Below are 20,262 nucleotides of genomic sequence, written 5' to 3' on the forward strand. Positions count from 1 at the left end.
GTATACAAGCATTCTTCTCTCTGGTTAATCATTTCAGTGTGAGGGGACAGGGGAGTGGATGATTTGTTTTATTTTTATGAATTCAGCACCCGTGAAAACACAAGATTTAACTGTTTAGGAGTCTGGCTCCATTGCAGTGGTGGAAGCAGTTGGGTTTATTGCTCATTAAGGAATTAACATTGAGTTTCAAGGGGAGTCAGAGCTCAGGGTAGCCAGAGGCTTCTGTTTCAGTGCTTTTTTGGCTCAGCCCCTTTGTCTCTCATAGAATATATGATGCTGCATTCAGCCTAATCCTTTTCTGGGACAAAAATAACTGTGAAGATGCTGCAGGCCATGTCTGGACCATGTGTAATTACATGCTGACTCAGAGAGAAAAGACTGCATTTCTCCTCCCAGGGAGTCCTCAGTTGTAGGAGCAGAAAATTAAATCTGCTCATATTCAGGCTAAAATTATAGAGGACTTTTGTTAGAAAAAGAAACTTGCCTTCTCCACAGTGGTTGGTAAAGGGGGTGGGAGCTCTGTGTGATCAGGACTGCTCTCAGCCATCTGGCAGAGGTGGTGATTAAGGCAAAAGTATCTGAGAACAGCAGTGAAGAGGAGACTGATGTGGTCTGAAGGGTGAGCCTTGGCAGGATGGGATGAAGCAGGGGAAAAGGAAAATAGAGACTGACTGTCAAGAACGAGATTCCAAATGAAAATTGTGGAAATGTTCTTTGCTTGAGTGATTAAATGACTGAGGATCCTGCTGCCTTTTTATGTGGAGGCAGGAACTTGGTGTGTGTCTATGGAGGTGAGTCAGGGATGGATGATTTGCTCAACAATTCATTTGGGTGTACTTGAAAAGATATAATTGTAGGTTTTAGGCAGCTTCAATCTCTTCCTTCCAAGGATGCTATTCCAGAAGAGCCCAGAGCCTAGGCTGCATGGGGAATAAATAAGACTGTAAATGCCTATGTCACATTCAATTTTGTGTAAGTGTTCTGAAGGTCATGGAAACCACAGAATACCAAAGGCACTGTCCATCTCTCCACCCTCATACCCCTTGTCCTGCCTTCCATGAACAGTGGAGCAGATTTGAGGAGAGGAGTGGAGGACTCTGCTCTTTCAGGACTGGTGATGCCTTGAGAGGGCTGCCCTAGAACAGAGGCTAGACAGAGTTAAAGAATAAAGCAGGGATTTTTAAAAGGATTTCCTCAATGGATGCACCTTGGGCAGCACCAGAGCCCAGCCAGGGCTGCACCCAAGATGAACCCAAAGGTCCCAAAATTGGACACCCAGTCATGGGGTCTCTCACTTTTATAAGTCCTGGTCCATTTGCATATTGGAGTTCATTGTCTAATTATAGCTTTAGGTTATAAAATCCCATCCTGCTTGTTTTTGTCCCTTCAGCCCACGGGGTTTGTGCTCTTGGGCTGAGATTTGGATCATTTGTCCTTGGTGCCCAGCTGGAGCAGGAATTGTTTTTCTCCCTGCTCTGTGCACAGAGCTCACCATCCCCTGATATGAAGCCCAGAACTACACACTAAAGCAGCACAGAATCTGAAAAATATAAAAGCTCAAACCTGAGGCATGCTGGGATGAGTGCTGCCTGTGTGCAGGGTCCTCCTCCTCCTGCACACTGAGTTCTCTCTCCTCCCCACTCAGATGGATCCTTCAGCAGCAGCCTGGGGATGCCCTGAGGTGTTCTCACCACACATCCTAAAACAACACAGCAATTTCCTCCTTCAGCTTGACTCCAGCTGTTGATGCATGAGGGAATTGCTGGGGAACATTTGGCTCTGTGTTTTCCTCCTCGTGTTTCTTTAACAACTCGAGAAGGACCCAGTGTCAGGACGCAGAGGGACAGAAGTTGTTCTGTATCCTGCAGACTGCCAAGGTAGTGCTGAATTAACAAAGTTTTGCTTTGTGCATACCTACACGTAGCAAAAATGTGATTCTAGCTCTTCATGATTACTCCATTTGTTTTAACAGCCATGGCTTATTAAAAAAAAAAAAAAAAAGTCTTAAATTGCTTCTTTTTGATGTGGTAATAGACACAGCATTGGAGAGCTTGTATAAAATGCTAGTTTTCCCCAAGGTTAGAAAATACCTGACTCCCCAGCAATTTTTTTTTTCCAAAACTATTCAAACATGCTGCAAGCACAGTGATACTTCAATCTTCATGTACATGTCATATGTGAAAAATCTGTGGGAATTAGATTAACCTTTGTCGGGGAGGAGGATGAGTGGGAAATTTTCCCAATATTATCTTGCCAACCATTTAAATGTATGTGTGTGCATAAGTTCATAATTTGAATACTGTATATTAATATATATTTATGTGCAAAAATTGTATGTATTGCTAAGTGCTGTGTAAAGCACTTGAATGTCACTATTGTTTCTTTGTATTTCAGTTATTTAGTTGTCTTTTTCTCTCTTCCTTCTGAATGGGAATGCACTGGAATCCCCTTAGCTGGCTTGTCTGGAGTTATCTCTCCAGTGTCTAGTCCCCAGAATTGCAGAACTGCAGATCATTTCTGCCCAGAAGCCAGGCTACATTTCAGGGGAATTCATCACATCTTAAAGGTGGAGTTTGATCCTCAGCTGGATGCTGAAGCCTCCAAGGAACACCCAGGTGCTTTAATGTGTGTCTCTCTGCAGGGAGGGTTGTTGCTGCTGAATGTGCTGCAGATTCTGCTTCTTAGTAAATGTTAAACCTCAGCAAATGCTAAGCTGAGGGATTTTTTCTGATATCAACAGTAAACCCCAGCCAAAGCAAAGCAAAGGGGTGATGACTTCATTGTGGCCTTCCAGTATATCAAGGAAGGGCCTGCAGGAAAAATGTAGAGGAACTACAACAGCACATAGTGACAGGAGGAGGAGGAATGTTTGGAAGAGAGTAGGTTTAGATCAGATATTAGGACAAAAAAATCTTTACTGTCAGGGTGGTGAGGCTCTGGAACAGGTTGCCAAGGGAAGCTGTGGATGCTCCATCCCTGGAAGTGTTCAAGGTCAGGCTTGGATGGTCCAGTGGAAGGCGTCCCCACCCATGGCAAGGAGGTTGGAAAGGATGGCTTTAAAGTGTCTTCCACTCCAGGCCAGTCTAAGATTTTATGATAGGGTGAAATAGAAATATGTACTTTGAAAGGGGTTGTATCTGCAGTGCCTGCAACACCATAAGGTGTTCCTTGATCCTGGGAAGGCAAAAAGACCAAAAAAAGCTACAGTGGCGTCTCTGTGAACTATCTGAATTCACCACCTAGTCCCTGCTGTTATCCTTAAATTCTTAAATTCTCTCTAGCATTTATCATGCTTCACAAAAGTATGCAAAGAGATTTGTATGTCTGAGAGAGTGTTTTGATAGCAAAAGATTGATGAGCCTGACTTCCTTTGTAGGTGTGTGGCAACCCCTCATTTCCCTGGGTTTGTCACCATTTCCCAGCTCTCCAGAAAACTTTGCAGGCTGTCTCATTAGCAGAACTGTTCTCTGGGCTCTTGGTACTGTAGAAACCACAGAGTAAAATGTCTTGGAAGAGTGACATTGCAGATATGTGGCATGAGTTGTGTATATGGAGACCCTGTTAAGGCAGCTGCTCTTTTTGAAGCTGCAGGAGAAAAAGGCAGGCTGCAGTTTGACCAGTCATCTACACCAGATGACAATGTCAATGGTATTTCCAGATGGTAATATCAATTACCAGCCCTCTGTTTTTGGGGTTGAACAAGGGAACTGCCCTCACTGAGGTGAGCATTGCCTCAAGTAGCAGAGCATAAGTGAGACTGGTTTTGTTATTCACACACATGACCCTTGGAAACAGGGATAACAAACAGCAGTCTTTTGCTATCCTAAAATCCTTCCCATTCCTCTTCCAAACAAAGCCAGTCTGTTGTGGGTTCTTATCTCCTTTTCTGGCTCTGTCTCCAGAGAAAATGTTCCTTCTTTTGATGTCCAGTAGGTACATAAAGTCCAGCTCAGTTTTCAGTGCAGACTTAAACCAGCTCAGTTGTTTAGAGATGTATTTTGGTACCTTAATTTGCTTTATCTTCTGTTTGCATACTGTTCTTTTAAAAAGCAAGAGGTCAGGACAAGCTTAGGTTATGCCCTACTGCTCAGCTGGAATTATCTCAGCTTATTTTTAATGCTGCCCTTACTTAACCTGATTTGTGGAGTTTGTCACAACTTGAGATAACCAGATCTCCTTCCCAGCTGTGGAGCAAATTATCTTTGTGACCTTCACATCCTCTTGGATGCTCTTTGAAATGTGTGTAGGGGCTCTTATCTGTCTCATCATGCAGTGGCTGGCTCTGTGACATTTTGCTGTATTCCTAGAAAAATGGGTGCCTTGCTCTAATTATTAAGACGAATTGTGATGCAGAATTCCAGCCTTCTGTGAGCTGATTAAATCCAACCAAATAACTGTGTTAAATGTGTCTGTGGTGCCTTTGAGAACAACTTCTCTGGCCAGCTCAGACTGACTATGTTACCTTGCTGAAGATCTGCAGCTTGTGGAAATTCCCCACTGCTGGGGTGCTGGGAAGCTGTGTGATGACCAAAAAAAACCCATCCAGAGGAAAGGGCTCGCAGTGCTAAAGCTGGATCTTAGGGAAGGTAGTGGGAATGGCAGCAAAAGGCCAATGGAATTAAGTACCAGTTATTTTTTCTGCTCCACACGTAAGCAGTGCTGGCAGTGGATTATCTGGCTTCTTTCTCAACCATTGAGGAGGATCTCTCAGTGGCAGCAGTCCTTGAGGTGTGTTTTCTTGCTCATGCATCTCAGTTATGGTGTGGATCAGTGGGGTGCCATTTATCTCTCACTTGTTTGCAGGGTGCACTCCTTCCCTGTGGATCCATTTGTGTCACTTGCCCTGTGCATTTCCCCATCTAAATCTGTATTTCTGAGGCTCAGAGCCTCTTTAGAGAGGAGAGCAGCTTTCCTGGGGAGTAGCAGAGGGCTCTGCATTTCTCCTGGCAGGAATCAATATCTGTTAAGGAGCTCTTGGAGGCAGCTTTGTGTGCTTGTGCTGTGGAGAGCTTGTGAATCTCAGACATGCACCTGTATTCAGAATTTTCTCTGGGTTCCCACACATGGATTTCCTCACTTGGCTAGAGGGGTTTTCATTTTGAGTTGCAAAAAGCCTTGTTTCTGGCTCAGATTTTGTTCTCAAGCTTCTACCCTCCCAACTTCAACAGACCAGCATTTTAGTGTTTAATGCACCCTTACAGGACCTTACTTAGTTTACTTTTAAATCAATTATTTCTTTTGCTTCTTGCCAAATTTATTTATTTGTTTACTTATCTATTGGAGAGTGATGCAATTCCCTCTTAACATTTCCTCTTTCACACAGTCTGTGCTCTCCAGCATTGAATACTTTGCATGTAGAAGGCTGTGATTTCCCTGCACAGGATGTTGGAAGGTTTTGTGGCCTGCTAGAGGACCACCTGCTGTTTAGATGCCATATATCACTCTTTTGGATAAAAAGATCACTTTCACTTCCTTCTGGGAAGATAACCACCTACCTTATCCTAGGATGTGCTGGAAGGGATGGCGCTGTGGGCTTTGTCCACATCCAGATGTGGATCATCTTTGTCCATCATCCACAAATGATGTCCCTGGGCCAGCTGACAACAGAGGGAACAGTGCTGCACACCCTGGAGCTTGGACCTGGGTGCTGAGTGCTCTGCAGGGTTTGGAGGTTGTGGTGCCACTAGATGGTAGTGCTGGTCAGACCCACGATGGGGACAGCTGATGGCAGGAGCATCCCAGAACAAAATTGGAAATTTGAAGTTCATGAACGTTTCCCCACTGCAGTCTGATCTGATGATGACAGGCAATGTAGCCTTGTCTTCTTGTGGGACTGTGGAAATGAGTCCAGGTAAAATCATCTGGGACTGTGGGGCCATAAACTTTGCACCACAATTTTGTGTCGCACCTTTTTTGAACTGAGTATATTCTTTTTAATATGCCATCAACATGCTGTGCCTCAGGAAGATTTAAATATATTTTTTTCACTTTACATGTTGAAAACCCTATTAAATTTGGAAGTGATATTCTGAATCTTCAAAATGCATTGACTAGTCAAATGTCAGTGAATATATCTGTAAGTTTGCTTTCTCAAGTAACATAATTTAAAAAGAAATATTATGCAGAGTATTATTTTGTCCCTCAATTTTATTTTATTACTTATTCTAAGTTAATATATCCTGAAGCTACACTGGAAAATATTCAAATATTTGTTCAGGGAATCTAAATGGACTATCTAAAGTGAAGATCTTTCCTCTCTTTTCATTTTCTCCAATAGGTTATTTTACATATTTCAGATTGCATCAAATGGAAAAAGTCTCTTCTTTTGGTCTGCTTTATTAACTTTGGGTGCGTACCAGGGATAGATTGTTCCAATGTATTCTTTGCTGAGAACTGGCTCTGAAAGCACTCAGCATAAGGGCATGTGGGAATGTGATTGGGCTTTTCTGCATTTAAATTATCATTTTGGGGGGAAAATGCTCAATTTCATTTAACATATTTTGGCAAAAAAACAAAGGCATATTGAGTCCTAGAAATTATCATTTTGGGGGGAAAAGACTGCTCAATTTCATTTAACATATTTTGGCAAAAAAACAAAGGCATCTTGAGTCCTGAGACTGTTTATCAGGAAGTGTCGGTTTTCTTTCCCCTTTTCTGCCAAGAGCGTTTGACTGTTCTCTTCTCCATCCCCTTTTCATCCAGTCCACCCCTGCAGTGCTCCATTCTCTTTTTACTGATAACACACAGAGTGAAACTTTTTACCTTAATCTACTCTGATATGCTGGTCTCTGAAATTACCAATTGAATTTTTGTGTTCTGCTGAGCTGCACTGCATTGCCTCCCTCTGGAAAGTTGCAAGCAGGATGTTTAGGACCTTCTCCCTCCCCGTGTCTCATCCTGCTCTCTGGTTCCAGCTGTTGTTTTCCAGAAGGCAGCTCCGTGACCCAAACACATTGAGCCCTCTGGAGCAGCCAGCAATGTCACTGCAGCTGAGATCCCAAAGGAAAAGCCATTTTAGGTTGTTCCCACAACCCAGCCTTTCTCTTGACCAGTTACTTTCTTCAGGGCTTGCCATTTCTTCTCTCCTTCCTTCCAGAGTTTTTTTCTTCAGACTGGAAACTGACCTGTTGACCCCAGTCCCTGCACCAAGTCCATTTTATCTCTGAGCTGTTTTGTGCTGCTTCAACGATGCAAAACAATCTTCAGGGCTGCTTAGACAGAGAAGGGCTTGGTTAAGTGGGGAGTGTGGAAATTTTCTGACCTGGACTTGGAACTCTGTTTAGTTTACATGTTTGTTGGCTGGTGAATCAGATATCAGTATTGCTCCACCTGGAGCTCAATACAGAGTTTAGATCTGCAAAGGATCCAGATTTTAGGGATATTCAGACCTAGGGTTTGAGATCATGGCAGACACACATCCCAGCAGCAAAGTTTGAAACTTTGTTTATTCCCCAATGACTTTCCACAGTTTTAAACCATTCTCTGACAATAATAAAATTCCAGCAAAGGGACACTGGAAAAGAAACATCATCAACTGTTCCTTTAGCCACCTTGGTGCCACATAGACACAAGCATGCTTGGTATATAAACCTTGCATTGATAGCTGAAACTCACACCAACCCATCAAAATTGCATTTTGCATTGACCAATAACATGTTTCTGGTCAAATTCTGTGTGTTCAGCACTCTAGGCCTCTCAGGAGTTATATGCTGGCCCCAGAGTGTCTGTTCGTTGTTGTTTTGAAATTCAAAAGAGAGAGAAATCTGAATATGTCAGCATCTTCTTAAAGTCATAATTCTTCCTGCTGTTTCCTTTAGAAAATATTGAAGATGACAGGAATTCTTGTAAATTCTATTCCATCACACATCAAAGAATTTGCCATGATATTCTACCCTTTTAAAAGATGCAACCATGGTTGCATAGTTTTCTCTATGAGAAAAGCTTGGGAGAAAAAGATTTCCAAGTTCATTAAGATCCTTGGGAGTGAGTATCTTAAGTTCAAAATGTTCTACTTTTCTTTTTTGTTGCTGTTGTTATTCTAATGGTATTCTAAAACTAAAATTGTTATTGTCTGGAAATACATCTGGCAAACAAGACTTCTCACAGATAAAAGTTTGAAATTCTAGATATTTGTCACTCTTCCAGTTATCATCCACCATTTCTCTTTGAAGTTCTTATCTTTGCTGAGTGGCTCTGCTCAATACCTCTAACCTGTCATCAAGAGCATTTCCCATGTGTATTTCAAATAAGGAAAATTTGTCCTTTGCCCCATTTAGAAATAAAAAACAGGCTCAGAGGGCTGAAGTGATTTTAGCAAAATCATAGAGAAAAATGAGGCCAGGGCTCTTGTGCTGTTCACCACAACGTATTGGGTCTTTTTTTTCCCTCCCCAAAAGTTAGGTCCCCTTTATTAACCGTTTAAACATTTCCCTTTGTTTTCACACTTAGAATGAATACATGGGCATGGTGGAAACAATGCAGTTTTCTGTGGGATTCAAGGGGTTATGAAACCACCAGCTGACCTTGAGGAGGGAGAGGAGGGGACTGTTTAACATTCTTTTATTGCCTAGTGAAACGTTCAAGGCCCTGTGTGCCGAAGGGAGCTGCCAGGGGAGCCGCAGCACAGACACTTTCCCATTTACCTTCACCTCTGGTGACCCAGCTGCGTGGCTGGGAGGGTGGCAGCTCACCATAAACTCTCCTATTATGGTCTCCTCACTGAGACAGGCTGGCCCCACCAGGGCAGGCTCTGCTCAGCCCCTGCTCGCCTTCCAGGGTGAGCTCCCCTGGCTTTTATCACAGCGCAGAGAGGGAGTTTGCAATAAATAGAAGAAGATGCCAGAGGATGTGGCTTGAGGTGCACTTGAACCAAGCAAGTCAGCCCCATTAATAAATTCAGGCTCAGGAATACCCATAAGGGTTTCCAAATGAGCAGTCAGAGCTTGGTGCCAACAGAGACAGAAGTTTTGTAGCACGGCCCAGACCAGACTGCTGATCTTTCATTTCCTAGATGCATTTCTTAGTGGGGCTTGAAGAGAGAACAATTCCCTGCAGCTGAGGAATTGTCCCTGCAAACCATCAGTGCAGTACTTAATGTACTAAATAATTTTATGCAAGTAAATAAAAATAAATAAATCAGCCATTCCTTAGGGCAACCACCGTTCTTGTTGTTATAATGAACCTGTGCCTCTAATTTTGTACGATTTCCAGCACTGCCAGCTAGGACAGAGAAATGACAGCAGTTCTTGGTTGTGTTTTCTATTCTCTATTTGCATCATTGCATCTGGGAGAAGATTTTTCTTGGGGCAAACATCCACTGAGGACAGGAGAACAACATTGGGGTGACTGTGATCAGTGAAAAAGCTACAAAGCTTAGATTCAATATCCTGTATTCAAAAATTCATTTCTCTTGCCCAGCTTGAATATGGAATCGTGCTAGGCCTTGGACAAGGTGATCTTTTCAGGGTGGTGAGCTGATTTCCTATGGACAAGGAGGAATTGTTAGAGGAGAAGAAACAAAGCTAGAGGTTGGAGATGAAAGGGTTGATGTGCTTCTGGATTTCCTATTTACCAGAAATAGCTGCCATTAAAAGTAAGGATATCATTATTTCTCTGTCTTCATCTCCTTACCTTTCAACATATAGTGCTAAGAAATGCTAATTATGCAGTTACCCTTTTCTGCAGCCCTTTTTAATATAACTTCTCATTATTGTGAGTGGAACAGTCACCCTTTCTAATGCAGTGGTGTAAATGTGTGCACGCTGCCATCACAGGAAAATTCTTCAAATAAAAAGAGAAGTAACAAGCAACAGTGAGTTTTTCTGTTAGACTTTTTTTCTGCGTAGAGGTCAACATTTGAGGTGTGCCAAGTGCTACTGCTGTGGTGATAGTTATTTGCTCAACACTGGGTGGAATATATGGGGGGAAAAAAGAAATCTTATGTTGCAAAGAACTTGATTTAGGAATTCCTTTGGTAAGTTCTTGAGAAGTGTGTTGTTTTTTTTTAGTTGGCAAGCAAGTGATTTTTGGACTGAATTGGAGGGAGACTATACCTACAAATAAGGATAGAAAAAGAAAATACACAGGTCTTAAAAGATATTATTGTTTCACTTACAAGAGTGTAAGGCAGGTTAATGGACCCAAGGTGGGTGAGACCTTAGGGAAAAGCTGCTCAGTATGAGTTGCCAAAGCCTTTGAAGCCAGCTTTGGCAATTTTTGTTGTTATTTCTATTGGAAAAATTATAAATCTCTAGTTTTCTCCAGCGATGTCATTGATCTGAAGGAATGACTGAGCATGTAATTTTTGAGTTCATGTTTAACTGAGTGTGGAAGTAGGCAGGAAGAGGACTGCACTATAGGACTTAGGGAGTGAAAAATGGAGATGGCTGAAGGGCAGATCTATCTGTAGATATTTGGACAAGGAGGAACAACTAGAACATTTACAACAAACAAGTTTTTTATGATAAAAAACCCTCCACAATATCTAACTGTAGTATTTTTAATGTTCATGACATGTTTTTAATTATCAAAAGCAGAGAAAAAAATAGCAGTTGCTTTGAATAAACATCTTGATGCAGTTTAATCATTCTGGTAGGAACACTAACTTCCCTTCTCTCAATTTATTCCAGAGGAAGGGAACACTGGGTCTTGACAGGAGCTTTTTCTTGATGTTTAATGTCTTTTTTTTAATTAGAGGTGCTATCAGAGGGTCATCCCTCTTTTCCATGGGAGAATCACTTGGTGAGCCTCTCAGAGGAGGGTGAGCTGACATCAACTTAAGCAACAATCTCCCTTGTGCTGCAACAAGCCATGCTTCTTTAAATGATCCAATATTCTTGTAAAAGAGAGGAATTGGTTGAAAATGCTGTCTTGGAGCTGATAGGAGGATGGTGTCACAATAACTGAAAAATAAAGCTTTTACAAATTACTCCCTATCCATTTAGAGAATAAAGTCAGTAATCCTTTTAAGACAGTTGGACAATTAAGCTTGGTCATGTCCACTTTGGTATGGTTTCACTGAGGCATTTTAAAGGGGCTGAGGGTCAATAAATGATTGTCCCTTGTATCCAGTTAAGGGAACAGAACTTAGAAGTGTAAAGGTAAAGATTCAGATGCCAAAGCTCCTGAAAACATAGTGGGAATTATTTTTATTGACTTCAGTAAACTAAGAAACAGCTCTAATTCAGGGTCAAAAGGGGTAAGTCTGAGGCAGTCTGAAAACTGAATTTAGTCTTGAGGAAGGTGTTTAAGTAGTGAATTATTTTGCATTCTAGTCCTGTCCTGCTATATATTTTTGCATATTTTGCAATCCAGCAAAGTGCCTCTCAGCACTCTTACTGAAACATTCACCAGTCTTTGGGAGTTTCTGAAAAATTTCCTCTGACTTCTACTGGAGTTTGCCATTGGTACACAATGTGATTACTTCATGTAATTAGAAGCAGTTTATTCCCTTCCTGAAACTTGATAAGCACAATAATTGCATGTTGGAAACAACAACTTTTCCAAAAAAGCGCTTTTTGTGCTTTTTTGTGTTCAGAGTTCAGGCTGGGTCACAGAAGCCACTGGACCAAATCCATGAAGAGCCATGTGGGAAAAGTGCAAGGCCTTTCTGACTGGGCTGAAATGCTGTGGCTGTAAATCAAACCCAGCTGACAGATTAGGGGACATCATCTGGAGCTGCTGGTCAGCCTGGTGGTGTGGCCAAGGACATCAATGTGATAATTATTGTTTCTTTTGCTCATCACTGAATATAGGAAATTGATTAGAGCATGGTTAGTGACCTCACACCTACTGACATCAGCTGTGAGATCATGGCATGCTCTATGCAACTATCTTAATAAATGAACTTGTTTTCCTAAAGGTCTGTGGAAGTCCACAAGAATGTTTAAGAGCCCTACTGGCCAGAAGTTCACCCTAGAAAACATCAGAGTACACTAAATTGTGTATGAGCTCACAGAAAAATGGTTGGATTAGCTCTCTTTTTAAAATAGTTGTGAGAAATAACCCACTTAAGCGGTTATTGGGATATTTTCACTGAGCTCAACACAGTAATCTAAATAAAAGCGTGGTGGGGATTGTTTTTTTGGAATTTTTTTCTAAGTGTTTCAATGTAAAACCAAAACCAAACTGACTTCAAATCCCTAAATTTTGCACCAACAATTTTTAGGTCTTTCCTTGAAGAAGACAAAGGCATTAAAACAGACCAGAATCTGGTGGAGAAAACTTAGGGCCAGCACCTGGAAGGGGCATGGAAGAACATTGTGTCTGCCATTTTATGGATGTAGCTTATGAATTTCTCTCTGCAGCCATTTCTAAAACCCCAGGAAATGTTCATGGGTTACACAGGTAAATTAAACATTGTGATCTTGCAGTCTCCACCTTTTTAAAAATTTTTTTTTCTTTTAATTTTTAAAATATTTTCTTTTCTGCTGACATCTGTTGGTGAAAATATGAGTGGTGGTGGATTCTCTTGGAGAAAATTATCTGAAACCAGGATAGTAGCCCTGCTTCAGAATGGTAACAACTCTAACCTAGAGTTAAAGATCTGATGGTTGCTACCAAAATACACCATCTCATCCATCTCTTCTTTGCTCCCTGCAGTAATAATTACTTTTTTAAATCTGAGTTTAAACTTCAGGTAACAGCTCATCACTGTATGAAAATGTCAGAGTCCTTCACAGAGCTTTATTTAGATTCTTGTCTAGGAAGCCTGAGGATGTCTCTCTATCTCTTCCCTCTCTTTTTGCCTCTCTAATATAACTCTTGGTAATTTCTGCTACATTTTCTATTTTCTATTGAATTATAAACTTGAGTGTTTTAACTCTATTGCAAAGAAATACTGTCCTTTATGGAAATTCCCTAAAGGAAGTTGCAGGCTCTTTGTGTTTATTATGGTTATTTCAAATATTGAAAAAACAGAGAAAATAAGCTGCAGGCAACTTATTGGTCTGTTACAAGAGGTTTAATATTTACAGAACTAGCTAATGCTCTTTTGCTTTCTTTAGTTCTCACAGAAAAAGCATTATTTTGTTCACGGATTTATTTTAGATACATAGTAAACCTATGTGTATTTTATGTCGTTAATAACACTCACTGCTTTAGAATTGAATTCTATTCCAAAGAGGAGAAACACACCCTGAATGCAAAAGTGAAATAATTTGGATTGAAGTAGATGTAGACTTCAATCCCAGGTTGGAATTGAGCTGAATGTTCACATGGATGTGGTTTGGATTGTATCTGTCCTTAGGAGAGATGAGATTTTTGGACAGCAAGTGTCAGTGTTCAGTGTCCTAGCACTGGCTTTGGTGAGGAACTGCAGAACTAGAGGAAGCTCTGCACAGAGAAACCCTAAGAACAAAGAGAAAATTATTTGGACTTTTTACAACTAGGTTTTTCTCCTTTTATTTTCTTTTATTTTCTCTCTTTTTTCCCCCTCTTCTTTTCCCCTTTTCTGTTTTCTTTTTCTTTTCCCTCTCCTCTTCTCTCCTCTTGATTTTTAAAAGCTGGATATCAAAAACCTGGCATCAATTACAAATTCCAGACCTAATGTCTGTTGAACAATAATAATTTTATTTCTTTACAGTTAGATTTGCAAAAAGAAATCCAAGTTAAAACCTCAAAATATTCCACTGTTGGCTGATTATTTAGTTTGGTCAGATCACCTGTGTACCAGCACTGGTGTGTGAAATCTTACAGTTGCTTTTTGGGAAAATGACAATTCAACCTTTATTTGGATTATGTCCCTCTGGGGTTATTTACTGGGGGTTTTAATTTGATTTTTTTTCATATAAAAAGTTCCATCTGTCTCTCTTTGATATTCTTTGTAGTAATGACGGCTTTGACCAAGCTAGAGGAAACAGAGTGGAGAGTTAAATGATCTGTACTGAGAAGTTTGATAAAAACCCTTATTTTTTACATTACTGATACATTCTTAGCCTCCAGAACTTGCTGGATTTTGAAATGAGGTTCTGTAAATTCCTGATACGACATAAAATTTAAAAGGAAAGAATGTGCAGGTTTTTTCTGTGAGGTATAATTTGAAGTCTGCCTGTAAATAGTTTTTAATTTTTTTTATTATTATTCTGCATGTTGATATTTCATGACAGACCTGTAAATTGTTTTTAATTTTTTTTTATTATTATTCTGCATGTTGATATTTCATGACAGGCCATGGCTGCTCCTAGTGATGCAGAATATTTCAGTCTGGTTTAGACTGGTACTTGACACAGCCATCTATACTACAATGATGAGAGGTTCCCTTATTGAAAAAAAAATTATTTCCAACTCTTCAGAGCTGCTGTGTTCAGTGTGAATAATTCATATCCAGAGGCATTAGCAAATATCCATCCTTGTAAGAGTGACCTCTGAGAAGTGATACAGCCTCTTTGCCCATGGGTATCAGAGTTTATTGACAACTACTCTTTAAAAGAACACCAAACAACCAAACAAAACTCAAAATTATTTCATTTAATATGATAGAAACAGCAAAACACAAATGTTACTTTGGGGAATCAAGCTGGAGATGAAAGAGACCAGTCCAAAAAAGGCCAAACTCCCCTCAAATCCTTGGGTTTGTTAACAGCCAGTAGTAGTGAGGAATTAGTGTTTCTTGCCAGTTTATTTAAGCTGAAAATGGATAAAATCCTTCGGGTGGATGAGAGGAATTGGCAGAGCCAGCAGAGCCCTGCCCCAGTGTCTGCCACCTCTCCTCCTGCTGCATTCACAGCCTTCCCCACGGGCAGTGGGGCTTGCAGAAACCGGGCTGAGCTGGCCTCCCACCATTGTCACCTCCCAGAAACCCTGCACAGCACCGGACAAGCTGTGCTTTGTATTTTCATAGCCTGAGGTAATTAGTGCCTGGCATCTGTAAAGCAAATAAAACGCACAACACCGGAGTCTCTAACATGACACTGTTTTCATTGCAGGTTTAATTTTGCAAAGAGCATAAAGGCAGATACATCAAAATGCCAAGAAGCCTCTGTTAATTAAAGCCTCTTTTTCTTCTTCTTCTTAAGATTTGCATATGTATTGAGCCATTAAAGGAAAAGATAAAAGGAACCCCAAGACTGTTTATGCATTTCCTTTATGACTGCAGCTACTTAACTTTGCAGGAGACATTATTTTGACTGGAGCAAAATAATGTTCTGTGGCTTGACAAAACTCCAGGCTGCTCTGCAGTGCTCCAGAGGCAGACAGTGACTGGTGTTGGGATGTTTCACCTCCCAGCCCAAATCCTGCACCCAGGTTTTATGCAGTGCTCTGCCTGTTGTGACATTCTTGTACCCCACTCCTGTTCATCGTGCTTTGCTTGGCCCAGGTTTGGGGGAAAAAGAACAGATTACAGCTCCCCTCTGCAGTGCTGAAGCTTCCTCTGCTGCAGCTTAATACCCACACTCTGATTATTTACCATTCATATCAAGTACCTTTCATAAGGTACAAATAATGCACCTCCTCCTCAGATTAACAGTGCATTGTCCTTGGAACACGGGCAGAGTTGGCAGCAGGTGAAAAGTTGCCTCTGTCCAAACCACCAGCATAAATCTCCCAGACTTCTTATCCCAGGATTTCACCTCAGAAGCTTGGGATCAAGATCTGTGTTATTTAGTTGGCAGGACAGCTTTTGGGGGTTAGTTAATTACCCTGTAACTTTTTTCATCAGCCCTGAAATAGTTAGCAAGGACATTTGGAGCTGTGCCTCACTGTAGATGCTGTTTGACTTCTCTATTCCAGGACTAACAGCCAAATAAGTCCAAGTAAAAGGATCCAAATTTTACAGCGCTTATTCAGGTAAAATTCACGGTTTCTTTTCTGTAGATAAAGATTAAATAAGAACCAAACCAGGGCATTTGGAACTGGCCCCTTAATAGCTGAAAGGAACACTGGAGACATCTAATGGAAGATCAATATGTGACAGTCCAGTACAAAAACCACTATATTTGCTTTTTCTTTTTTATTTTTTTTCTTATATATTATCTACAAGCACAAGCTTTCATATTTTTAATGTAAAAATGCATACAGATCATTATATATATAAAAATCAACTAGCCTTGTAGCAAACTGCCAGATCCAACTATCCCCAGGTTGGGGACAACCTGTCTGGATCCAGGTGCAAACCCAGTGGGTGATCCTCACTTCCATCTGCAGTTGCACCAAACCCCCAGATATAAAGATTCTCAAAGTTCTAGGGAAGTTTTGGGTCCTGATCCAGGTCTTGCAGCACGGGCATGACTAACTCTTCATCAATTGAAGATAAATATTTAAAAAACTTCATAAATGACAATCAACTTGTTGAAGGTAACAAGTATCCCTTTCACCTTTCCTCCCCATTTTTATCTTCTTTCCCATCCTCTCTCTGCAGAAATGGCAGCGGGCAGAGGAGAGAAATTCAATGTTAGTGTCACATACACACACTTAAACAGCAGCAGGAGAAAATTGAACACAAAATTCGACAGAATTTAATCTGTTGATGTCTGCTGCAGAAAGGCTACTGAATGTGGATTCATGCTGCACTCAGCCTTTTCAATGCTTGGGCAATTTTGGGCTCAATTTACACATTGTGGGAATATGACAGATTTATAACATATCCAGTAATAGGTTGCAACATGGTGAGCAACAGTAGATCAAGTTGCATTTAATGCTATGTTATGCATATCAACAGAACTGGCTTCAAGGTAAAAAATTAAGGATCAATTAAAGAGGTTTGTTTTGGAGGAAATGTCACAAAATGGCAGCCTCCCTTCTGATCAAGTGTTTATCTTGTTTGGCAGTTTTCAGTCTTTGCAAAGGAGTGTTACTATTTTTATTGTAGGTTCTTTATGTAACAAGGGATGTTTGCACAGTGGAACGTTTTATTTTCACCAGGATTTTATAATTTACCCACACAGATGTTATTAAAGAAGATACAATTTGCTGGAAATCTTTTAGAAAGTACAAGGGCTGTAACTTAGCCTCTCCTTCCTCTCAACTCTCCTCCTATGAATATGATTAATTATTTTCTCTTGTCATTCATTTAGAACCTTTCTGTATTTTAAATGCAGCTCCAACCTGAACCCCAAGAAAGGATTTTCAGATAAAAGAACTGTTGAGGTTTTCTAAGAGGGATGAACCAATTGCTTAGCATACCAAAGCAAAGACGTGACTACGTTGCCATGGGATTGCAGGTAAGGATTTTGTTTATTTCAGATACGTGTACCAGCACTGATTTGAAAGATAACAGAACCCCAGTGCTTCAACTTGCAAATGCTCACTCTGGCTCCTAATGTAACTAAATTGCTGGCAAGTTCAGTCCCTCAGCTAAAGAATTCTGCTTTGTGAACAGGCACTAGCTCGCTCTTTTACACTTGTGTTGATTCTACAATACTAAAAGTGTCAAAACCTCTATTTTTCTTTTTTTTTTCCATTTTTTTTTTTCCTTTTTAAAAAAAGTTAATGATATGATGAGTAGTTTGGGAACAAGTGTGTCACAGAGGCCTGTTGCAAGAACCCCCTGCCCAGAAGCACACGGTGGAGTTTCCATTGCAGTGTGTCCAGCTGATGGACAGCAGCACACGTGAACATGAGGACCAAAATACAGACATTCCAGGACAGTGAAATGAGTTTTTACCACCTAGAATACAGAAGCAGAGAAAACAAACAACAGCCCAAATAAAATATTAAAATATACATCTGAATGTGATGTTCTTTGCTGGTTAGGTAAAAGTTAAAAAAAAAAAAAAAAGTACTTTGGTGAAATATCTTTAAGTGAGTATTTTTGATAGAAGTCGTAATTTGGAACTTTTCTCTGTTCACATGGGTATACAGATCTGCCTCTTCAGCCTATTCCACCACTTATATGGCTACCTATAGCTCTACAAAGTGATAGCCAGCTAGATTTACTCACTTTCCTACACCTGTGGCAATTTGCATTTGATAGGCTTTTGGACTTATTTCCTCGCAAATACCCACATTAAGTACAAAGCAGTGGAGAGTAAAGTTGTAAGCAAATGTTCCAAGGGGGCTGTTTCTCAAAGGAGAACACTGCCAATTTGTCATCCCAACCCTTGGCAGTCGTTGACTGCCTGAGCTGCTACACCACTGGTGGAAGACCAGCACAATCTGAATTAAAAGCTTCCAATCTTGGTTCTTGCATCTTTTAACAGTTAAGAAACCATCTAGACAGGAGGCAAAACTTGGCAGCTGGCTTGAATGAGATTATGAGGGCGAAGGAAAGCACTGGACATCCCAGGCACCAAAATCTGATAAAATGCATTTCCGCTTCAATGTGTCAGATAAAAGTCACAAAAAACCTGCATTGCTTTGAGCCCTAGAGTGCTCCAAGCAGAATCTGGAAGTTTAAACGGCTGAATATTATGGTCTTTTGATATGATAGTGGCCATTCAGTTCTGATTTACATTTGGGCTTAGACTGTAAATACTTGCCTTCCCAACGATTCAGTTCTTCAGTATAAAACTAACTAAGAGGAACTACTTGAATCAAAAAAAAAAAAAGCCAAAAAAAAATCTAAATACTAACCATAGCTAAATCAATAGTAATATGGTTCTTTTTTTTTTTTTTTCAGTTTGATTTCCCAGCACACATACTCCCATTTCCCCAAGCACAGTGCAATGCTTTGAGGGGAAATGGTGAAATGCTGCTGGACTAAATGATTATTTCTGGAGAACTCTACAGTTTCAGAGGAGCTGTAAGAGCAGCTGAACTCTAGCTCTCTTGAAATGTGTGTCTAGCTGGCTAAACACTCCAGGAAATAGACCTTTCCTATATTTTTTGCATACCTTGCTAAGAACATCAACACTCATGGATTTGACAAAAATAACAAGGAAGGAGTGAAAGCGTACAATGAGCCAACTCAGAGCTGGTGAAGGTGTTCAGGTGAACTTTCTGTTTCAACACAGAAGTCTCTACACGTATTCAGTCCTGGAGAACACCAGTTGTGATGGTTGTTGATGGACTGAGGGCTGAATCTTACTCTCCAATGGCTACTGAGCAGCAGTCTGGCTGGAAGTGATGTTTAGGCACTACTGACTTGCAGGGGATTGGAGCTAGCCACGTAGAAGCAGAACTTTCTCTCTTGGTTGCCAATCCCCACAATTGTCTAGTCATTTGGAGTTCATTTGGTGTTTGATTTTTTTTCCCCCCCACAGTAGTCAAAAGCAGTGTGGCTAAATACATCTCAAAACAGGAAAATAGTATGATTCCGTGTTACTCAAAAAAGTGGCGGTGTTTGTCTTTTTGTAGTTTTTTTTCTTCATTGCAAAGTTTTGACCACTTCTCATTAAACGCGCTCTGCTTGCCCCATCCCTACTCCAAGCTAATACGCTCTAAAACGCTTCTCTGGCTTAGGAGAGCTCTTTTTAGCTGCTGATTTTGGTGAGCATCTTATTAATGGCCTGCTTGACGTGGGTGGTGGAGCTTCGCCTCCGAGTCTTGCCCTGGACCATCTTGCGGCGCCGCACCTCGCGGCAGAGCTCGTAGAACGCCTCCATGATGTTGCCCTCTCCCGTGCAAGCGGAGCACTCGTAAAAAGCACACGCCAGTTCCGTGGCCAGCTTTTCACCTTCCTCCGTGCTGACTTGCCTGGAGTGGTCCAAGTCTGCTTTGTTCCCCACCAGGATCAGGGTGACGTTTTTGGGCTTTTTGACTTCATCCAACAAGTTCTTAAGCGGCAGCATTTCCTCGAAGCTGCCTCTGTCCGTGATGTCGTAAACCAGCACGAAGCCCTCGCCCCATCGCACGTGTCCCTCTTTCTGAATGGCATCCTCCTGTTCAAAAAAGACAGAAGAATGCCTTAGGAATTTGATTTATGAAGAAGACAGCAGGCCTACAGCTGTGTGCATCTTCTTTGCTTTGTACTTTGCTCACATCACCTTTTTTATCACGTGGCATAGGAGATCTATTCCACCCTGTGCCATGACCTACCTGGCCTGTTCACCTGCCATGTTTTAAAAGGGAGACCTGACCATGACAAATCTGCTCTTCACTCCAGTGGGAATCATTGTCTGATATTGCCAAGCTCCATCACTTGACTGTAGAAATAGACTGTGACTTTGTGCCTACTTGTTGGGCTGGCCCTCAATAAAAAGGTGTGACAATAAAATAATTTTACCCCCCGAGTAAACCCCTTGACTTGTTTGTACTTCCAAGCAGGATCCCTTTCAGAAGAGTGATTTATGAAGAAGACAGCAGGTCTCCAGAGAGGTGCTGATCCTACAAACCCGCGTGCATCTGCTTTGCTCTATACTTTGCTCACATCACCTTTTTTATCAG

General features: G+C 41.0%; 1 protein-coding gene across 1 annotated transcript in view; it reads right to left on the minus strand.

The window, feature by feature from the left end:
* Positions 1-18,151: 18,151 nt before the first annotated feature.
* RERG (RAS like estrogen regulated growth inhibitor) overlaps positions 18,152-20,262 on the minus strand; it is a 95,140-nt gene continuing 93,029 nt past the window's right edge. Inside the window, exon 5 of the mRNA XM_041484454.1 lies at positions 18,152-19,757. Within this exon, the coding sequence (XP_041340388.1) occupies positions 19,350-19,757 (408 nt within the window). The 3' untranslated portion in view covers positions 18,152-19,349. The remainder of the gene's footprint in view (positions 19,758-20,262) is intronic.

The sequence above is a fragment of the Pyrgilauda ruficollis genome, unplaced genomic scaffold (assembly GCF_017590135.1).
Source record: "Pyrgilauda ruficollis isolate IOZ18807 unplaced genomic scaffold, ASM1759013v1 scaffold66, whole genome shotgun sequence".
NCBI classification, from domain to species: domain Eukaryota; kingdom Metazoa; phylum Chordata; class Aves; order Passeriformes; family Passeridae; genus Pyrgilauda; species Pyrgilauda ruficollis.